The sequence below is a fragment of the Eptatretus burgeri genome, chromosome 3 (genome assembly GCF_056783735.1).
Source record: "Eptatretus burgeri isolate ZD-2024b chromosome 3, Ebu_testis_v1, whole genome shotgun sequence".
NCBI classification, from domain to species: domain Eukaryota; kingdom Metazoa; phylum Chordata; class Myxini; order Myxiniformes; family Myxinidae; genus Eptatretus; species Eptatretus burgeri.
Genome location: NC_140963.1, coordinates 108,529,742 through 108,552,473, shown reverse-complemented (window position 1 = coordinate 108,552,473; position 22,732 = coordinate 108,529,742). Strand labels below are relative to the sequence as shown.

Genomic DNA, 22,732 nt, shown 5'->3' with positions numbered 1-22,732 from the left:
CAGCAAGGCTCAGAGACCCGTGTAGCTGCTTCGTGCATCGACCGTCCTCACCAACCCACTATTTGACATACACGAGGCTCAGGGTCTGTTCCTCGTGACCCAATCAAGAACCAAAGGCCAGCGTCTTGCTTCACCATGCGAGCCAAATCGCCTCAACACGAATATAAGAATCATGCCGTCCTCTTCGTGCGTCGAAGGAAAGCCAGCCGAAAAGCCCTGTTCTTACAGGCAATCTCCTAACTACGTTCTTTCTCGACCACTTGTGTTCCTTACTTCAAATCAACTCTGCCTCGTGCATGCGTTCTCCCTAAACTCCACTCTCCTCTCACTGACATCACCCTAAACCACCGTTTCCTCCTCCGGGGCGTTGCTTGCTCGCTCAAAAAACCGGGAAGGCGGGGTTTCCACCCGCTCAGTACTCTGGCTCGCCTCTGATGTCACGCCCATCAATCAATAGCCTTTGGGGCGTGACTTCACCCGCCGTCACCCTTGGAGGCGGGGTTTTTGCCTGCTTGGCACGTTTGCTTGTAGTTGTTTTAGGAACGCGTTTCCCCACTTTTATTGCCAATCTTGAAATATAAAAACAAAGGGAAAAGTCACAGAGGGCGATAACATACTGGGGAAACTTATTCTTACGCCCTAGCTATTTAAAACCGCACCACCCCCAGTGTGGTGACACATAACACTGAAGCTCAGTTTCCCTACTTAATTACATTGAGATGTCCACGACACGTCAACAGACCAAACTACTCTATTCAATCATAAATTCCCTATTAAATTCCTGCATCTACCCCCACAACCGTAACAACATATATATATATATATATATATATATATATATATATATATATATATATATATATATATATATATATATATATATATTTTCTTCTTTCGGCTGGTCCTATTCGGAGTCGCCACAGCGGATTCATCCGTATGATCCGCATAGTGATTTGGCACATGTTTTACGCCGGATGCCCTTCCTGACGCAACTCTGGTCGCCTCTTACGACACAGGGATATGGTACACCTATTTTAACCGGGGTATACACCGGCCCAGTACACTGGTACTCATTTCGCCGACCTCGGAAGGATGACAGGCTGAGTGAACTCCCTGGTGTATTAATTCAGTGGCCCAACGGGGATTGAACTCAGGACCTTTTGGATCCCAAGCCGCTGCCCTAACCACTGCACCGACACCAGGCTCATATATATATATATATATATATATATATATATATATATATATATATATATATATATATATATATATATATATATATATATATATATATATATATATATATATATATATATATATATATATATATATATATATATATATATATATATAAACCAGTTTATGAGAAGAAAGCAAATGATGATCCGCATCCTGATTTGGCATAGGTTTTACGCCGGATGCCCTTCCTGACGCAACCCTGGTCGCCTCTTACGACACAGGGATAAGGATTGGGTTTCATCATGATTCCGGGCTGCCCTACGCCCTCTCATAGCGCGGCCCAGCACAGAGCTCCCGTCCTCAAGCGATCCTGCAACCCAAGCCTCTGAGTAGCCGGATTACAGGCACACGCCACTACACCCGGTTATAGATGTATATATATATATAAATATACATATATTGTTGCGGTTCTGGGAACCGCATCCCTCCAAAGCAATAACAACCAACATACAGCAGTCCCTGGACAGTTATTTCATTAATGTACGTTCAGATAGTCCCTTCCTTCTTGTCTAATGGAATAGTGCGTTGTGTAAATCTCATAGTTAGGTCTGATTGAATCTCTGTACTCATTCCTATTCTTTTTTCAACTCTTCTACTCTTATTCCTGAGGTAAATCCCAGCCACGTGCACCCTTCGCTGTGAGATGGGTCCTCTGCGAAGGCCAAGCAGGTATTACGCCGGACACCCCACTGCATAAATCACAGCGTGCCAAACACACGTGCAGCAGTAATTTCCATCCATTGGACAGAAAGCGCACCCAACACGACGCCCACGCTGCACGAAACACATACCGAGGAGATGGAAGAAACGGCACCCTAATTGCTGGCAACTTTCAGTTCACACTTGGCGCACACTGTTTTTTTTTACCACCCATTCTCCATTTAATAATTATATCCATCTTCTTCTTCAACTCAACCCGACATACATAATTATATCCAATCATTTCCCTCAATTGCCTGACACAGATCAGGGCTGGCACCGTGCATTCCACCGCCTTTGATAACCGCGAACGCGATGATCAGGTAGACCCATGCGCTGACCACATGTACAATGGCGGGCTCGCGTGCAGCCGTGATACTTTATCATCATGCAGAACGGGACACGAATAACACATATCATTGGTCGGGTCTGCACATGGGGTTACAATGACATCTTACCATCGGTCTTCGCTCACCACTACGGCAACCCATGTCTCCCACGGACGGCAGACACCCTCCCGCACCTCCACCTCGATGCAGCTACAACCAGGCATGTTGTACGGCTGGAACGCTCGGGCCGCGTGGCCCACCATGGAGCAGACACATTGACCAGCGCCAACTGCGGGTCGCCAGGGCACGGCACTGGGTTCGGTGCAAGGCGATTCATGTCACGGTGCTCGGAGCGAGACGATTCTGCAACTTGGAACCATCTGGCTGGAAGTGAAGTGGAGCCGCTTCCGATCATGGCGGTCAGCCCGTGTGCTGGCCGGGACCCAACCAGAGCTCCCAAATCAGGTGACGACACATCGCTTCGGGTCGTCGCCCCCGCCATGCACAACCGGATCTATAAAAGCATGGGTCACGGGGAGGTGGGGGAATCATCGTTGTTCCGGAGTCATCGTTGTTCCTGCGTATCATTCCTGCTTGTCGTTCGAGTTGTCGTTGTTCCAGAGTAGTTGTCGTCATTCCTGCATGTCATTCTTGCTTGTCGTTTGAGTCGTCGTCGTTCCAGAGTAGTCGTCGTTCGAGAGTCGTCGTCATTCCTGAGTCGTTCATGTGTCGTAGTTCTTGCTCACTCAGTCCTGTCGATTCGTCTTGCTCGCCCTGGCCTGTAATTCATCTTCAACCATTCGCCTTCTGACTCCGCCTTTCTGCACCAACTCATTGCTGATGCCGCCTTCTTCACCACTTCTCCGCCCTTCTACACCCACTTGCTTCGGACTCCACCTCTCCTTCCACCCATTGGCTTTTGACTCCACCCAAGTCCCTCCCTGCATGCCAGACAGTCACGTCTCATTCTCTGGACCGACGCTAGCTGCATGAAGTGCCACAAAGATGACGTGTCAGCTGTCAGGGAGGTATCGCCCGGGGGAGCATCACCCCCAAAATGTATTGGTGGCATGATCGTGAAATCGTGCAAGGTATTGAGAGATCGTTAGCCTTATCTCCTCTCCTTTTTCTCTTCATCAACTCCTCTTCATCGGGGTGTGTGTGTGTGTGTGTGTGTGTGTGTGTGTGTGTGTGTGTGTGTGTGTGTGTGTGTGTGTGTGTCCTGGTGCCTGTCCTCGTTTAAGGTAAGACTGTACAATAAATATATCGGGATAACTCTGCTCTGTGTCTGCTTTTGTAAGTTGCTCGTATATTGCCGCACCTCTCACATTTCTTCTTGTTCCTGCTACAGACAACAATAAAAGCTATATTCACAGTGCCACATATCTTTTCTTGCCTGCTTATTAATAAATCCTTTGCAGAAATGTTCCCAGCTCGTTTTCATCTTTTCTTTCATTGATCCAGCATGGTCCGTATCCTAACTTAGCCGCGACTTTATTCCCAACGATCCGTTCCTTTTAGCCAGTACGTCCTTGGCAGGGTTGCTCGGCTGCATCTGATCCGGTTCGGACAAAGTGTACCAAAGGCATGTCTCCCGTTAATTACATCACGTGGTTATTTTTAGGTAACAAGATTAACTAGACGGATGACCCTAAGTCACGTGGTTGAGTTATTGGCGTTCACAGTCGGTTAGCGACCCACCGCGTCACGGAATTATTCGTGTGTGATCTTCTCACCTGACCCCTGGCCCGGAACAATATATTTATTTATATGTATATCGTGAATACCGGAGACAAACGCTGCCCGGACGCGTCTGGAGCCAAACTTCCACCCGGACGCATCCGGAGACAAACTGCTGCCTGGATGCATCCAGAAACAAACTGCCATCCTGACGTGCCCGGAGATAAACTGCTGCCCGGACGCGTCCGGAGACAAACTGCCGCCAGGAGAGCCCGGAGACAAACTGCCACCCGACGCGTCCGGAGACATGGAAAGCAACCCCAGCTGAGGGTAATCTCAGTTCCACAAATCTCGGAACAAGTGTGTGTCTACCCTCAGGAGAGCCAGAAAACAATGTCTTTCTAATCTCAAGTCTGAACTCTCAAACCTCTCTCTCCCTCCTCCAAATCCTGATGGCATCTAATCAAATCTGTTTCTGGTGAATGCTCCCCCTCCATCCCCCCTCTTACCTCAAATAGCCGCACTGCTGATACCACACATGAAAAGAATGAATGCCTAAGCTCGGTGTTTGCATCTAAATATTGTATCCGAAACCCTTCGCTTTCTGGACCCACCTTACCCAGTCGCACACAACTGTCCCTGGACTCTGTCTTTTTCTTTTGACAAAGTGGAGAGACAAACACCGCCGAGACACGCCCGGACATAACCTCTGTCCGGATACGTCAAGAGACAGAGAGAGGGAAAAGGGGGGGGGGAGAGAGAAGTGTGGGAGGAGGGTGCTGCACTGTATTGGTATGGAGTAGAGCTAGGATGGGATAAAGAGAGAGAGAGAGGGGTGGGATTCGGGGAGTTTACAGAGATAATATGTTCTGCTTTATGAACAATACCCACCACACACACACACACACGATATATGTTAGCGCTTTGCCAACATTGGAAATTTTTCGGTAATCGGCTGATTGGAATCAGTGTGATTACCGACGACAGTACGTACTGTTTTCAGTCCAAAAACCAAGAGTAGCTTTCACCATTGTTTTGGGGAAATTTCAATGAACAAATTTTAAAATAAAATAAAATACAACAACGTTGCATTAAAGATGTTTCAAAGAGATGTGCTGCCAATTGTCATGTGACTGGTGGAAAAAAATTGGGTTCTGTAATTTAGAAAACACGTTAATACAGCAAAAGGCTCGGAATCTGGTGTTATCAAATGTATTTTGTTTTGAAAATCACACAGAGAAACCATATGACCTTTGTAAAGCACACAGAGTCATATAAAATAACCAATTTAGAATTTCATGTACCTCTACCTTGAAGCAACTGCCAATTGTACTTCCCGATTGGGACATGAACTGTGCCACCATTGACTGTAGGGTGCTCAGCAAGTGGCTTAAGCACTCAAGCAAGCACTCCAATGAAATGGTTAATAAGGAAAGGCTTGCTTGGCAACTGATAGCAATCACCGAACCATCATATTAAACACACACCTCCCGGAGACCCCAAAATGTCACATATGTCAGAATTAGACAAATGAACACTTTTTTCACAGTTGGAACTGCTGCTATGTTCAAGTCTGAAGCTTAAATTTTGTAATTCGACTTGGTTTAAGAGATTCTCATGGTTATGGCATGTGCGGAAATGAAATAAAGCCATGAACGCTGGCGTCTCTGGGCGTTTATAAGCATTGCAATGTATCCAGTGATTAGTACATATGATGAACAGGAATTCGATAATATGAGTGAGGAAAATGAAAAACAAAACTTTATCATTAATAAATTGTTGTGGCCTGTTCCAAGTCAAGGCATAGTTGAGCATGCCAAAAAACATGGCGGCTTCAGACCCCAGCGAGGTAAGCCAGGATACGCCTTAAGACCCCATAGAGGTGAGGTGGCCAAGGAAACGCCGGATAAAGGATATAATTAAATAAGGCTGTTAATTATCTTCAAAAGGGGTGTTTAAATGAACCCAAACACCCAATTTTCACTCATGCACTTCTTTGGAATTCCCTTAGTATGCAAGCAAAGTTTCAGTTTCTTCTGTTTCATGGTTTTGAAGTTATGGAGAAGACACACTGACACATTGACACACACACACACACACACACACACACACACACACATTTATTAGTGCGACAGCAAATACAAACAACCCATCGCTTCGCTGATATATATTAAGGGGGGGGGTAAGAAGGAGGGGAGAGGAGAGAGGGTAGGTTGAGGGGAGGGAGAGGATAGAGGGGGAGCAAGGAGGGAGGGAGATTGAGGCAGGGTGTGGGAAGTGAGGAGTGCAGAAAGGGCAGGTAGTGTGAAGGAAGGGCAAGGGAAGGCAGCATGAGGAGAGGGCAAGGGAAGGTAGTGTGAGGGGAGGGCAAGCGAAGGCAGTGTGAGGGGAGGGCAAGGGCAGGCAGTGTGAGGTGAGGGCAAGGGAAGGCAGTGTGAGGGGAGGGCAAGGGAAGGCAGTGTGAGGGGTGGGCTAGGGAAGGCAGTGTGAGGGGAGAGTCTGTCCTGACATAACCACCGTCCAGATGATCGGTATACTAATGGGAGGGGAAGAAAAAGAAGGGAGAGAGAGCGAGGGGTGGAGGGGCGAGAAGTAAAGGAGACCGAGGAGGGGTGGGGGAGCGAGGAAGCAGGGTAGAAGCGAGGAGTGGTGGGGGAGTGAGGAGGGGCAAAAAGCAGTAACCAATGCGTAAATGAAACATATAACAAACTAGAAGGGCTCTCGGTAGAGCGCATACCTCTGCCACATAATACCTGATCCACAAGAACATATCGAGCCCAATACATTTTTGAAATATCATGCCATATATCGTTTTTGGTCCGATCTCTCAATGGTGAAGAACCACTTTAAAAATTAACCAATTCTCGTATCCAGATCTTCACCAAAATTTAATCAGTTAGTCCTTGTCACATACCTAACCGCCCACCAAATTTCATGTGGATCCGTCCACAACTTTTTTGAGATATCCTGCAGACAGACAAACAAACAGACAGAGAGGGGTGAAAACAAACTCCACCACCTTTGGTGATGGAGGTAATAAAGACATTAAAATGAATTATTTTTCATAAGTGTTGTCATGATTGAGGTTGGATACAGCACATATTGCTTGTGACAGGCTTATTCAGGTGTGAAAGGCTGTCCAGTTGAGGTTGAAGGCTCAGAAGATGAAATGGAGGCTGATTTGCTTGGGATTTTTTTTTGGAAGAATTATATAATGGAGACTTGAGTGGCTGTCTTCATTTTCTATTTGTCGACCTCCTTTTAATATTCCAGGACATTCTTCATTTCCCGCGCACTTTAGAACTTCTCATGCAGTTGGGATCATACTCATCACGAACGACTGGCTCAGACTGTCGGAGCACGAATGACTCGCCCAGACTGTCAGAGCATAAATTACTCACTCAATCTGTCAGAGCACGAACGACTCGCTCAGAATGTTGGAGCCTGAACCACTCGCTCAGAATTACAGAGCACGAACCACTCGCTCAGGTTGACGGAGCACGAACCACTCGCTCAGATTGACCGAGCATTAACCACTCACTCAGAATGTCGGAGCGCAATCCACTCGCTCAGATTGACCGAGCATGAATCACTCGCTCAGAATGTTGGAGCATGAACCACTCGCTCAGAATGACGGAGCATGAACCACTCGCTCAGATTGACCGAGCAGAACCACTCGCTCAGAATGTCAGAGCATGAACCACTCGCTCAGAATGTCAGAGCATGAACCACTCGCTCAGATTGACCGAGCAGAACCACTCGCTCAGAATGTCGGAGCACGAACCACTCGCTCAGAATGACAGAGCACGAACCACTCGCTCAGAATGACGGAGCACGAACCACTCGCTCAGAATGACGGAGCACGAACCACTCACTCAGAATGACGGAGCACGAACCACTCGCTCAGAATGACGGAGCACGAACCACTCGCTCAGAATGACGGAGCACGAACCACTCGCTCAGAATGACGGAGCACGAACCACTCGCTCAGAATGACGGAGCACGAACCACTCGCTCAGAATGACGGAGCACGAACCACTCGCTCAGAATGACGGAGCACGAACCACTCGCTCAGAATGACCGAGCACGAACCACTCGCTCAGAATGACGGAGCACGAACCACTCGCTCAGAATGAGGTGGAGTGGCAAAAGCATCTGTAGTGAGTGAACGATTCGTTCAGAATGACGTAGCGCTGTTGTTGTTGTTGTTGTTATTATTGTTGAATTAAATCTGCACTGCAGCATTTTTCCTCTTGTTTTTTTTTCATTTATTGATTTTGCATTTATTGTACACCGCTCCTTCCCAATTTCATATCCAGGCGTTGGTGTATGTTTGTATGTGTGTGTACATATATATATATATATATATATATATATATATATATATATATATATATATATATATATATATATATATATATATATATATATATATATATATACCAGCGGGGTATGTTTTTTTTATTTTCCATCCGTCCATCTGCCCGATCTCAAAGGCGAGACATTGAATCGAGCTGAAACTTGGACTATATGTTGGCCAATACATCTAATTAATGGCTTTTTAAACAAATTGCACCTATGTACCATAGTGCTTGCTTTTTTGCTACGTTTTGCTTGTGGGGTAAACCCCAAAAACTTGGACATAGAAAAATCTCGACTCCGGTCGCAAAATAGTCAAATGCGAGGGCTCATAACTTATGAACTGTTGGATGAAAGTTCATGAAATTTTGAATATGAATAGAGGGACACTTGTTGAGATTTCGAAGTTACCCGCAGCCACATAACTTGGGACAAAGCAAAAATTAGGGACACCGTAAAAGCGGACTTTGGACAAAAATATCAATTTTTCAGGTGCTCTAATTCGAGAAGAAAACTGGCTGAAACATGGAATACCATATGTAATACAGAGAAACTGTTCCATTCTTGGGGAAAATGCATAGAAAAGGCCATTTACTGTAATATAGTATGTGCCATGTGGCAAACTATAGAAAAGAAGGGACATTCCAGGACTTGTAGAAAATGCCAAACAATAGAAAATATTGCACATTCAAAAAAATCTCATGTGCATGCTGTCCCACTCTTGTGTTCTTCAGTGGAATCATGTAACGCTCGAGAAAAGTTCATATAAAAGGGTGCTCCACATATCTGGCTTAAAACCCATCAGTACTTAAAGTTTTTTTTGTGTACCTTGAAAACGAAAATACCTGAGATAATGAGATGTGATGCGTAAATTATATGTTTCATTATATGTTTCATTCACCTGAGATGTGGTTAATTTGTTTAAATAATTGGCTTTCCTTTATATGAAATTTTCGAGAGCATTATTTTTGGCTTCCAGTTATTTTCAGTTTTTAGGCTTCTATATGAGAATATGGAGGAAGACAAATAAATAATTTGGTCAAAAAAGTCAAAGGTCAACGTCACATAAAATCATCAATTTTTGTCGAATTGGCCTAAAATTTTAAGAATTTGCATATTGGATCATTGAGTTAGTTCACCAATCAAAAGCTCAAAGCCGTTTGTTTTGTTTTTTAAATCAAAAGGTCAAGGTCGCATAACATCATCAATTGTCATCCAATTGACTTGAAATTTGAAGAGGGTTTGCATTGGGTCACCCATATTGAAAAAGGGTATTGCACAATGATGTCATAACTTTGTCTACTTGGCAAGCAGAACTAAACTTTTCTCCTTCAAGTGCATTTGCTTCACTCATTTAGAGAAGCTCAAGTAATTGTTTACAGTAGGTAAGATTAAGCTCTCTGTCATGCATATTTAAATATAAATGGTTATCCAAAATAAAACATGGCCAGTTATGGAAATCTTACCTGTGGGCCTCCTGCTCCCCTGCTTGCTGCAGATATGCCAGAACAGCCTGACGGGGTCCTCTGTGATAGCCTGCTCCATGCTCCCACAAGCCTCGTCTTCCAACATCACGTTGCCATAACCCATCATCCCCGACAGCTTTGGACCATCTCCAGCCATCCTCGGGCTGAGGCAGAACAAACTCACCACCACCCAGAGACCTGGTGAGGGTGAAAAGGTAATGGAAGTAATGAGTGCTAGTTAATACATGTTGAGTAATGATTGCTTGTGGCTCAGAGATGTAATAGTCACTCGTCGTCATCAATCACCACCCATTGATTTAGAGGAAGGCATCTAGCTCCAGGACATTGTCCAGTTAGTGTCAGCACTTCAGAACATGCTTTCTTCTGACATATTGGCCTCAGGCCTTCTTCCTTGGTAGCCAGAAATGTCTTACTGATTAATGCCGTCCAGGAATTGCAATTGAGTGGCCACTTCCAGGTATTTGGATCGATTTCATTTTGCTTCAGCAACTCCTTCAGCTTTTGAAGTGTCGGCCTTTCTCTGCCATGCTGGTATATTCCCTTACCGATCTTGCACTTAAGACTGCATCAAACAACCTAACCAACTGAGTGGTGTAAAGAATTAACGGTTACTCTCAGGACCTGCAGTGACTCGCATACCTTCATCATAAACACATTTGTACGGTATTTGGATCGATTTCATTTTGCTTCAGCAACTCCTTCAGCTTTTGAAGTGTCGGCCTTTCTCTGCCATGCTGGTATATTCCCTTACCGATCTTGCACTTAAGACTGCATCAAACAACCTAACCAACTCAGTGGTGTAAAGAATTAACGGTTACTCTCAGGACCTGCAGTGACTCGCATACCTTCGTCATAAACACATTTGTACTGTTTGCCCTCAATAATACGTTTAATACATTATGGAGGTGGAAGGTATTAATCTTACCAAGCTTGGACAGCGAGGTCTGCAGGTCCATGAAATACAGCAAGTCCCAAAACAAGCAGTAGCAGGAGCAGCCTTGATACAACGGAAAAGTGAGCCATGTTGGCTGCCAACGACAATAATATTATGGATGAGAGGGTTTGGAAAAGGTTTGGACTTTATTTTTTATTGCCGTTTTGTCTCAAATTCATCATGCAAATCCTGTAAGAATCAAAGTAGATTTGTTTGCGAAATGTCATCCGTCACACCAGCCAGGCATTTGTAATTTGTATATAAGTACTGCACAGACACTTTGTTATGCAGCCATACACGAGCCATGCGGCATTTGTAGTTTTGATCCCACACTACGTTTCAGGTGTTTGAGACTTAAAATGATTATATCTACCTGTACTCTGCGAAAGTTTGGGTTGTTTTTACTTTTATGATGCTATTCCACATTAAACATTTGTGGGAAGTTAGAAGTGTGCAATATAGGTAGATAATAATTAAAATCTCTGAAAGTCAATTTAATATCCAAGTGTTTGAAGGTTTGTTTGTGCGTTTGTACGTTATTCTTTCACGGCTGAACTGTAGCACCAAGAGGCCCCACATTTTGGATGTAAGAATTTCAGAATCTGGGCAAGGTTTTAAACTACACCTCCCTCATCCTCCCCCACAAAATCCCCCCACCTCAAGGAAATTCTCTGTATGTATGTTTGTGTAGTTCTGAAAATCACACACACCACATGCACACACTGGAGTCTGACTATTTTATCAGTAGAGCTATTGTAAAACAAAAATATTTCCATTGTATAACCACACAATTTTTTTACATCACTTTTTTGCATCGGTCTACGTTTCAGCTTTAATTGACATCTGAACGGATAACTCATGATGTGGAGAAACCAGGTTGAAATCCTGAAACTTTTTTTGTATACCAAGTCGAGACTCATGGAAGAGCTAGTATGAGTACACTAAACGGATCAGATCACAAAGGGAAAAAATGAACAGTTGAGAATAGTGGGGAGGGGGAGGGGGACACCAACAGCAGAGTTGAAGGCCGAGATAGAGGCAGGCTTGGACAAACAATCGGAATAGGGAGGAATGGCGGGGGGCATGAGAGGATGCATGGGGTGTACAAGATGAGAATATGGAGACAATACAGAAGGAAACTTTCAGGAGGAAGAACTGGAAATTTGGAAGGAGGAAGGATTGGGTTGGGGTTGGGGGTGGTTAATGAGGGCAGAAAACATTGGCTTACGAGAGTTGAGGAAGTCAGGAAGTCATGTGTGGAGTTGGCCTGAAATGCCATATGCAGAGAGTTTGGAGAGTAAGGCAGGATGCCAGACTATTAAAATCATGAGATATGTCCAGAGAGATGGCCCTGAACTCATGCTTGACATTGAGCACCTCCACACATTGTTGGGTGAGTCGAATTAGGATGTCCAATGTGAAGTGACCTGGTCTGAAACCAAATTGGTGATCTGAGATGAGGTTGTTGTCGAAAAAGAAAGATTTCATGTCAACTGCGATAATGGATGCTGTGTCAACTTGTCCTTTCTCTACTCATGTTCTTGGAATTGGTGTAAAAGTACACTTATGACACAATGACCCTGGCTCAAAGTATTTACTCTGATCTTGATCTTGGCCAAAGCATCTGTTGCTGTCTGGGAAATGTAGTGCAGTATGTGGTTTCAAATGCTGGCATTTATTGCAGGTACACAGAGAACAGTTTTCAAGGTTAAAATATAATCTTGTCATGAGTATTTGTAATTTGATAAAGGATAGTTCATAAAGGATAGTTCATAAAGCTGAGCTGATTGGCCTGTTGGTGTTCACATCCGAGCACTTTGTTCACCTAATAAAACTTCGGTCGTGACACTGAGATCCCAACTTCAAATCCCATTCACTGTTGCCTTATCCATTCTGTCCTCATGATCCTGTCCATCTTGTGTGTGATGTACGAGTATGATCAAACTTGGATATTCTCTGTAAAAACCTCTATTTAGTCTCTTTTTGTTAATCATTTATGGGCAGAGTATGAAAAACATCAAGTGTTTTTTTTCTTTGTTCTTTTTCATAGTGATATAGCTTGTGAAGAAACATCCAGATTCTGGAAAACATTCCAACTGTTCAAATTACGTTATTAGAGATGGGTTAGCAAACAAGAAGAAATCATTCTATCACCTGAAAACCATTCATAGAATGTCAACCGCTGTGTGAAGTGAGGTGCACAGAAACAGCATAGCATCTCTTTACCTGCCATGGTGGTGAACATACTCCTTTCGGCTTTCAGGTGATAAATTTCATTACTTTACTTGCCCGCCGACGCAGATTAGCACCAGCCTTCATGACAACTACTAGCATTCCTTAACATTCAGGAACAGGAATTCAGCAAGAGATTATCCAGGTTCAGTTGTTTCAAGCACTGAGGCCTTGAAAAAGGATGGTGGAAATGGTGAAGAATTATTGTATAGACTTTAGACTGTTATGTTGATTGCCAGTCCAGGTGCAATATCATCGTTTTGAATGCCTTGCCAATAGGTCTGTGCAGGAAATGGATGATCTTCGTTTCCCTTCATATTGAAGCACAGAGTCCTAGATATGATATTGTTGTGGTTCACGGAACCGCATGCATACAACAGATAGGCGTCCCAAGACAGTTATTCCATTATTATACGAGTAGATAGTCCCCTTCCTTTTGTCTCGTGGGACAACAAGGGAATGCGTTGCGATGATCTAATAGCCAGAGTTGCTTAAATCATTTTCTTCTTTATTTCGTCTCCACTCTTCTTTTCGTCTGATTATTCCTGAGGTAAATCAGTGCGTGCGGTGCCGCGGTGAGGAAACTGCTGCACAGGTCCTCGTTCCCAGGCGAGCCCTAAAACCGGCGTGTGTGGCGAGTCATGTGCCCTTGGCAGTGCGGGGTTGTCGACTCGAGCTTCCGATGGCCTGGGGAGGATTGCCGGTTGCATTAAAAAGGCATACGAATAAATACCTCTGAAGAGGCTGCACGAATGGTGTTTTTAACGACACGGGAAACACGGCCAGCACGACGCCCATGCTGCACGGAACGCATACAGAGGCCAATAAAGACGACTCCACGCCATGTTGGGCAGGATACGAGTGTGCGGGTAGAAGCGGCTTATTCCTTTTCGGCCTTGGTGTCCGGCGCATATTGGTGTTCGCCCCGCGCACACGCTAGCGGAGTCGTGTGAATGCGGGCGCTGGCCACATGCGTAATGGCGGAGCCGCGCGCACTGTATGGAATGTGCTCGAAAGCAGACACGTGCGCCGCTCGTGAGACGTGCATGGATTTGTCCATGATAGTGTACCTTCGGTCCTCGCTGGCAGCAGTGGATTATCCACGGATGGTGAACGTTTTCTCATCTCCACAGCCAGCGAAGCTGCGATCGAGCCGAGGAATGTACAGTGCGGGCCACGTTGGCGCGCGTGGAGCGAGTGCATTGATAGACGCTGGTCGAACGCCCGGGGGGGGGGCATGCGGGACCCTCGACCGGTCTCCCGGGCACGGCCCGGGGGGTTTTGCAGGACGATCCGCGTGACAATTTCGGTGTGGGTGATTGATGTCATCTCGTGGGGTCGGAGCGAAGTATGTCCGCTGTTTGAGATGGCCTTGCCAGAAACGAAGTGAGGCGGTTTCCAGCCCAAGTTAGCGGGCCACATGAGGGGTTGGGGCCAATCAGAGCGCCAGATTCAGGTGATGATGTTTCGATTCTGGGTGGCACCTCCCCCCACGCGGCAGGTCCTATAAAGGTCGGAGCAGTCCCTCCGCCTTTCTCTTGCCAAGCCTCATCGACACCGCCACGACCCACCTGCTCCTCATCTCTGCCTCCTCATCTCCGCCCACATGACGACGACCCCACCTGCCTACCTGGTCCCGCCTATGAGTCCACCCTCGCACTCTGGACTCCGCCCCTTCTCGACTCAAGCTCCTCCTTTATGGTACCCAATTCCTGGTTCAAAACTCCCTCTTCATCGGGTTGGTTGTGTGTGTGTGTGTGTGTGTGTGTGTGTGTGTGTGTGTGTGTGTGTGTGTGTGTGTGTGTGTGTGTGTGTGTGTGTGTGTGCTGGTGCCTGTCTGCTAAGTAAGACTGCAGAAGATCATTATTATCCCCCACCAACCAACGAATTTGGCGGGGGATATAGAAATGGTTGTTATTGTTATTATTTTCGCGTTAAGTCGGCTCTGTGTCCCCTTTTGTAAGATGCCTGTTTATTGTCGCACCACACGCTTCTTTCTATCTCTGCACAACACACCCCAGTGATTCTTCACTGTGCCACATATCTTTCCTCGCCTGCCTGTAAATAAATTATTATTATTAGGAATGTTCCCTACTCATTTTTGTCTTTTCTTCCATTGATCCAGCATGGTCCGAATCCTACTTTAGCCGGGACTTTATTCCCAACGATCCATTCCTTTTAGTCGGTACGTCCTTAGCAGTGTCGCTCGGCTGCATCCGATCCGGAAAAGTGATCCGATCCGGTAGAGTGATCCGGTTCGGACAAGGCGTACTGAGGGCGTGTTCACTGGAATTAAATCATGTGATTAATTAGGTAACCCGATTAACCCATCGACGGGAGGACCCTCAGTCACGCGGTTGAGTTATTAGTGTCCACGGTCAGTTAAGCGACCCGCCACATCACGGAATTATCCGTGTGCGACGGCCTACAATTCCCGGGAGTCTTGTGGGAACTGGATGGCTTCCCCCACCGAGTGGTCTTCTCACCCGATCCCCCGGCCCACAACAATATTAAATGCTTTTCAGACTCAATTCCAACCACTGTTCACAATGGTGGTGGCTTAGTGATGAGGACATTGGCATGGTATACAGAGGTTGTGTGTTCAAATCCACTTTGTTTTGTTCTTTGTTTCTGGAGCCTCAGCTGGTCTCAGGGGAATGACAGTGAATCGTTGGTGAAGACCCACTTGATTTATTAAAATGACCTTCAATTTGTTGTTGTTCTTTTTCTTTCGTATGCAGCACAAGGCTGTGGGATAGCAAGCATTGTTGGTTGAGAGTATGGCTGTGCTACTGATGCAATACTATCTCTGGGTGAGGGGAAGAATTTGTAATTAGCCCGCAATCGCAAAGCAAAGAGTGGAGTTCAGCAATCGGTCCTGTACTTTCACTGTTGTCACATCAGGCCAGATCAGATCTGTGACTTGCTACAGGTACCATATAAACCTGTTTCATGATCAGATTGTCGGCGACAAAACCATCACAGGGCAGCTTAATGGATGATGGGATTGTGGAAAAGCCTTCCGGACCCCCATTCTTTGATGATAGGAGGAAAAGCACGGGGTAACCTTCCTGGGTTGGATTGTGGTGGTGTGTGTCAGGGTGGTGCTGTGGTGTCGTCCACAAGATGGCAGTTTCCTCGGGTTAACCTGAGGTGGTTCTTTTGGGTGAGTGCCTGGAATGTCCTATCTCTAAGAGAGGATGATCACCTGTCTCTGCTATCTCTGAGCTCCAGCATTTGGACATTGGTGTTGCAACACTCTCTGAGGTTCGGAGACCGGATAGTGGTGAGATTATGGTGGGTAGTTACACCGCCTACTGGTCTGGTGGCTCTGATGGTTACCATAGACAAGGGGTTGCTGTTACTGTGTCCAATAAGCTGACTCCCATGATAATTGAGGAAACACCGGTCAACGAGCGTATGGTTTTCGTCACTCCTTGGGTGAAATTTCCCTGGTCTCTGCATATGCTCTGACTCATGTCTGGTTGATCAGTGCCCCAGACAAGATACTCTTCGAGTCTTGGGAGATTTCAATGCATCGACTGGCACAAATAGGGATGGCGATGAGAAATGTCGGTTCCCATGGGTCTGGAACTGTGAACCATTATAGCAGTAAGTTCCTTGACTTTGCAAGAAGTTGTAGACTTAAGGTGGCTGGTTCTTGGTTTCAGTGCCCACAGGATCATCGCTGGACTTGGTATTCCAATACTGGTGGTGTGGCAATGGGGATTGACCATGTGTTCATTGATGGGTGCTGGAGGATGATTCAGAACTTCAGGGTCTACCAGAGTGCTCAGTTCCTCAATACCGACCACAGGCTTGTTGTAATTACTCTAAAGTTAGTTTAAATCCAGGAGAATGGTAGCATCCCAGCCTAGGCTGGATGTTGGCAAGCTCAAGGATGACAGGGGAGCTGAGGAGTTGGTGAACAGGCTGAGTGAGGCTTTTGGGGTCTGGTTATTTTGGGAAATCCTAAAAAGTTGTGGAGTGCCTTCAAGACGACCATCCTTGATGTTGCCGGTGGATTTCTTGGAACACACCATCAGGCAAAGAGGACACTGGATACCAATGACCAGAGTTGCAGGGCCAGGCTTAATGGCAGAGCTGAGCTGTTGAGGTTGTTGAGGTGTAAAACTGCACATGTGCTGAGGGTGAATAAGGAGGCCGATGTGCAAGGAATCTGTGAAGGGATAGAGTATTAATTATGGTCAAGTGATTCTCTTCCTGCTTCCAGAGGAAGTCGCGCATTGCGTTCCTCCAAGCCCATCCCTTGGCGTACTGCAGTTAGAGCAGAGGGTGGTAGGCTCTTGAAAGATGAGTCTGAAGTGAAGGCCCGCTAGGCCGGTTACTTTGAGCGGCTGTACCAGACTGACCCACCAGCTGTTGAGTTGGACATCAGGGGTGTAACTATCCCTATTGCTGACCCTGAAATCAACTGTGCACCACCTTTGTTTGTGGAAACACAGGCTGCGGTGAACTGGGTGAAATGGGGTAAAGCTCGTGGGATCTGTGGCATCCATGGTGAACTTCCCAATGCTGGTGGAAATGCTGTACTTGTATCGTTGCATGCAGTTCTGTGCTCTGTCTGGAACACAGGAATCATCCCAATTAACTGGAAGAGGGGCCTTGTTGCCCCTCTCTGAAAAGGGAAGGGTGATCACCAGGACTGCAACAGCTACTGAGGGGTGACGTTGCTCTCAGTGCCGGGCAAGGTCTTTGCTTGAATAATGGTTACTCGGGTTCTAGACCATTTGCTTGAGCACCAATTTCCAGAGCAGTCAGGTTTTATTCCAAAGAGGTCAACAATTTACCATATCCTTGCTCTTCGAGTCCTCACCGAACGCAGATGATAGTTTCGGCAGGGGCTGCTTGCAGCCTATGTTGATCTCCGCAAAGTGTTGGATTCAGTGAATCGGGATGCACTCTGAAAGATTCTCAGTCTCCGTGGGGTGCCACCAAAACTGCTCGATCTGATTTCTGAACTATACTCTGGTACTGAGAGTGCTGTGCGGTGTGGTGGTACCATCTCTGACTTATTTACAGTTATTACAGGAGTTTGTCAGGGGTGTGTAGTGGCCCCCACACTTTTCAGTGCATTCTCCTGTATTTAAACTGCAACTGGATTTTGAGGAGGATGTCAGAGAGATTGCAGTGCATCATTTGGGAGTGTCAAGATCTCTGAGCTTGATTTCCCAGATGATTAAGTCATCTTTGCAGAGATGCTGGATATCCTTATGGGGACCCTTGAGGCACTGAACGAGGAGCCGGAGCTGCTGAGATTATGTATTTCCAGGGTCAAAACTAAGATTCAGGCTTTCAGTGACATCTTGGATGCTGCTATCCTGTCTGTACCTGTTTGTGGTGAGGATGTTGAGGTCACAGAGAGATTCACTTACCTTGGCAGTGATATTCATGTCTGCCTGTTGTGAAACAGATGTCCATAGACATCAATAGACAGAGGTTAACTGAACCATTGCATCAATCGATGTGCAACTTTGAAATCATGATCTAGTAGTGCTGGGGAATATCTGTTTTAAATTTCACCCTGATTGCTCGCATGGTCTGGCAGCTGGAATTATTTAATTTTTTGAATCTGCGTTCCTATTGTTTTTTTTTATTTTTAATAAGGCTCATTTGACTGTGCATGGATGGGTTTGAGGGTCGAGGAGTAGCAGTTGAAATCAGAAGCCTCTCCAGGTTCCTCCTGATGATTTCATCTTTACTTTTTGCTTGTTCGGGTTCCTTCTGATGACTCCAATGCAGTGACTATTTTATTTGGTGTTCCATTTGATTTGAATTGAAATTTTTTCAATCCCATTCTGAATTCAATCGAATAAAGATGATGTAATGGGTCAGGTGTTAGGATTCTATCATATACTATCATAAACACTTGCGAACGAGAACAAAAGCTACTTTGTTAATGCTGATGAAGATACTCTCGAGCTAACTTTTTAAAGTCTAATTCGTACACATTTATGTCAGAAGTGTAGAGAGATGCAATCCAGTTCAACGTCCATCCGAGGGAAGGCACACGCATTCATGAATCACTCTGCCTGTGGAAATCCAGGATTCAAACCCAGGCTAGACAGCTTAGAGGTGAGTGTGCGTACCTCTCGTCCAGGCCATCCTGCCAGCCCTACCTTCAGCCAATCTGCATATACTATCATAAGCTAATGATTATAATTGTTCGTTGTATTGACTTTGAAAGTTACATGTATTGTGTGCATTTCGAGTTGTAATTACATCGAAGCTTAGCCTTTGTCTGATAAAGCAGTTCTACACCTCGAATGATATACCTCGGACATTCAAAAATGTTCACGGGATGAGATACTCACAGTTCAAAGTTTGAAAAACAAAAAAGTCAACACATGAGTATAAATTAAAATTATTTAAAAAGTATTTCCTTAATATTCAATGTCAAATTATATATTGGAAAAAAAACAAAAACTCGTTGTTGGACTTTTGTATTTCACTCTGCGAACATTATGAACATCTCGTTGATGAAATCTGATTGTTATATCACGGATTGGGGAGTAGGGTGGGTTAGGGTGGCTGGGGTAGAGGAGGGGTGAGGGGAGGAGGTAAAGATATGATTTTATGAAATTAATCGAATTACTCAAGTGATACCTCTTGAATCAAGCTTTCAGGAATGCGTCGTCAACATAAGCAGAAATGCAGTAAATCATATAATTGTACCATAGCGACGATAATTTTCACCAATCGGATATTCTCAGGTCTTATACAAGCATATACTACCACCAGCACTGCTACTCATTTGAAGGCGCCAACCTAATTGTGAGGTCGGCCGTGAAACGATTTTGGCTGCCGAGTCTTTCACGAACCGGCTGGCCAGGCTTGACGTTCGACTGAAGGTGGCAAGAATTTGTAATTTCTTCAGGGTGCCGGAGATAACTCGCCGAAACATCTCCATGCATAGAGAGAACAAGGGTGACAGTTTATGGCCAGGGCCGGATCTTGGCATGGGCAAGCTGGGCAGTTGCCAAGGGGCCTCCACAACCAGGGGGCCTCCACATATTTTATGAAACAAAAAATTGTAAGGAAAAATGTATTTGTGAGTGTCTGAATGGTAGTTGGTAGTTAGTGGAACAGATATAAGATATTCATTTTGTAACAGATATAAGATATTCATCTTATCTCATTCTCTATTTTATATAGAAGTTCAGATTCTTTGTTCTTGAAAAATATACTTTATGGATGACTGTAAATATGTCTTGTCACCTTTTTAGTATTCTAAGGTAGGGTGGGCCTCCACCACTGAAGGCTGCCCAGGGCCACCACATGTCGAAATCCGGCCCTGTTTATGGCTGTGTCGAGATTCGAACCCAGGCCAGGCAGCTCAGAGAGCGAGTTTGCGTACCTTTGAGCTGACCGACCAGCCCTACATTATGCAAAAATAATGCCTCGGAAAAAATGAACAGCTTGTATTTATATAAAAACGAGTTAATATTTGAAACTGACAAACTTAAAATCATGGAATTATTCATATACGGGGAGCTTTTTCTGAAACTGATACATTTTATTAATTCGGATAACAATGCGGTGCATTTGTAAATAAATTCATGTTTTTCGTTTTATCGGCCCGTCAATGCGAAACTTTATATTTCGTTAAATGGGATCATCCGCAGGGTGAATATTGAACCTTTATATTTGGTTGAAAATGACATTCCAAATTCAGGATGATTTGATCTTTCTAATTTTTTTAAAGTAATGATAATAATAATCCAAACAGGAACATGATGCAAATTAACAGCAAGACCTGCAACAATACACAACATATAATTACACAATATATAAAAACAAACAACATAACATCATCATGCAATAGTTGATTACAAAATAAACCAACTCTTCCAGCATGTTGCAACAATACGAATGAAATACACTAACCTGTCTGCAACCACACTTACCTGTCCAGAACCATGCACACCTGTCCAGGTTCTCCGTCTCTGGTGAAGAGTTCCATCTCTCTGGCTCTTAAAACCTGGGCTAGGTGGGGTGGGATGGGGAGGGGGTTGATTGCTGAGTAGATAGAGGGTTATAAGTGAGGGTATTTTTGGTTCTGGTTGCTGGCTTGAGGGGGAAGGAGCTCAGATGGGGAGGAGGGGGTTCTGGAGAAAGAAAAGTGGGTGGAAGATGTTAAAAACATGAAGGTGGGAGGTAGAAAAAAAAGATTGAGGAAATAAAATAATACAAGAGAAGTGAGGGGGAGGGGGGCTCCAGCCCATTGGCCAACAACCCTCCCATCTTCCCTTCAAATTTCCCTTTTTCCAATTTCCTTGTTGAGTGAAATGATCGATCATGGAGGTGAAGAGTCATTGATTGAGGAGGCTCAGCCTGGGGTCATTGAGCAATGTGAGTAGTAAGTCCGGCGGGTGAGTTGTTGGTTACATCATCTCGAGCGTTCATTCTCTAGAGCCAATTCTTGTTCTGTGCGCATATGCTTGTGTGTGAATCGGTGGTACGAGAATCACATTTGTAACCCAAAGGTCTTGCCTTTCATTATGGCTCATCACAACAAGTACATGTCATTGTTATCACTGAATATAAGACCTATTGAGAAAGCAATTTGATTTGATCAAACAATCACCCAAGGCAAGAATTACACTGTGTGGTTTGCCTTTGCCTTCCCAGTGTCAGTCAGGGCAGGAATTTGGAATTTGTTTCGGGTGCCGGCGAAAACAATCTGATTCTCCTCGAAAGACACCGAGGGATTTTTTTTTAACGTCCATCAGCTAATCCTGGTACACTGGACATGAGTCTCACTTCCATCTGAGGGATGATCACATACTTTGTGATGCAGCACCCTGTCGGAGAAACACCAATCAGCCAGTTTATAGTTGGATGAGGGATCAAACCCAGACTTGACGGTTCGCAAGTGGGTTACCCTGTCTTGCGATTCACACCAGGAAACCTTTTCAGATGCTGGGCATGTTGATTTGTGCAGATTTCTTAATATGTATGACTAAAAGTAACACTGTTAGCATCTTTATTTCAAGTTTATGCATTATTATTGTAGGCAGGACTTAGACATTTAAATACACCAGCGCACCTTTACATTGATTACAAGACCCTCACATCACCCCCCCCGTCCCCCCCCCCGTCCCCGACCAATCATTTTCAAAGACCAAGTAACCCCCTCCTTATTAAACTTCCAAAATCCATGATGACTGCACATCTCAACTATTTTGTTCATCACTTCTCCCGTCTGATGAATCACCTTCCTGAGACTGTTCTATCCCACTCTTCCCTCCAGAATTCAAGCAAGTGGTGCACCACAATTTCATGTCACCCCCAATCCATACCCTCAACCTTTTTGAGCCTGCTGAGTCCATTGAGCCTGCTGAGCCCAACCCTCTTACTCTCAGGTTGCTCTCTCTCTCTCTCTCTCTCTCTCTCTCTCTCTCTCTCTCTCTCTCTCTCTCTCTCTCTCTCTCTCTCTCTCTCTCTCTCTCTCTCTCTCTCTCTCTCTCTCTCTCTCTCTCTCTCTCTCTCTCTCTCTCTCTCTCTCTCTCTCTCTCTCTCTCTCTCTCTCTCTCTCTCTCTCTCTCTCTCTCTCTCTCACTCTCTCACTCTCTCACTCTCTCACTCTCTCACTCTCTCACTCTCTCACTCTCTCACTCTCTCACTCTCTTACTCTCTTACTCTCTCTCTCTCTCTCGTTCATTCATTCATTCATTCATTCATTCCCCTTGCTTGTTAGTCCCCTACTGGTTTCACTGGATTGGACTATAGGTTTGGTCTCTGTCTGTCCA

General features: G+C 45.2%; 1 protein-coding gene across 2 annotated transcripts in view; it reads right to left on the bottom strand.

The window, feature by feature from the left end:
• The window catches only part of LOC147030666 (uncharacterized), a 31,024-nt gene extending 9,981 nt beyond the window's left edge, over positions 1-21,043 (bottom strand). Inside the window, exons 1-3 of one of the 2 annotated variants that reach the window (XM_085874922.1) lie at positions 20,888-21,017; positions 10,719-10,821; positions 9,773-9,970 (exon numbers count right to left, since the gene is read on the bottom strand). In XM_085874922.1, coding sequence (XP_085731048.1) covers positions 9,773-9,970; positions 10,719-10,816 — 296 coding nt within the window. In that variant the 5' untranslated portion in view covers positions 10,817-10,821; positions 20,888-21,017. Of the gene's footprint in view, positions 1-9,772; positions 9,971-10,718; positions 10,822-20,887 lie in introns of both variants that reach the window. The other variant, XM_085874923.1, reaches the window with a different exon arrangement.
• Between the last annotated feature and the right edge of the window lie 1,689 nt (positions 21,044-22,732).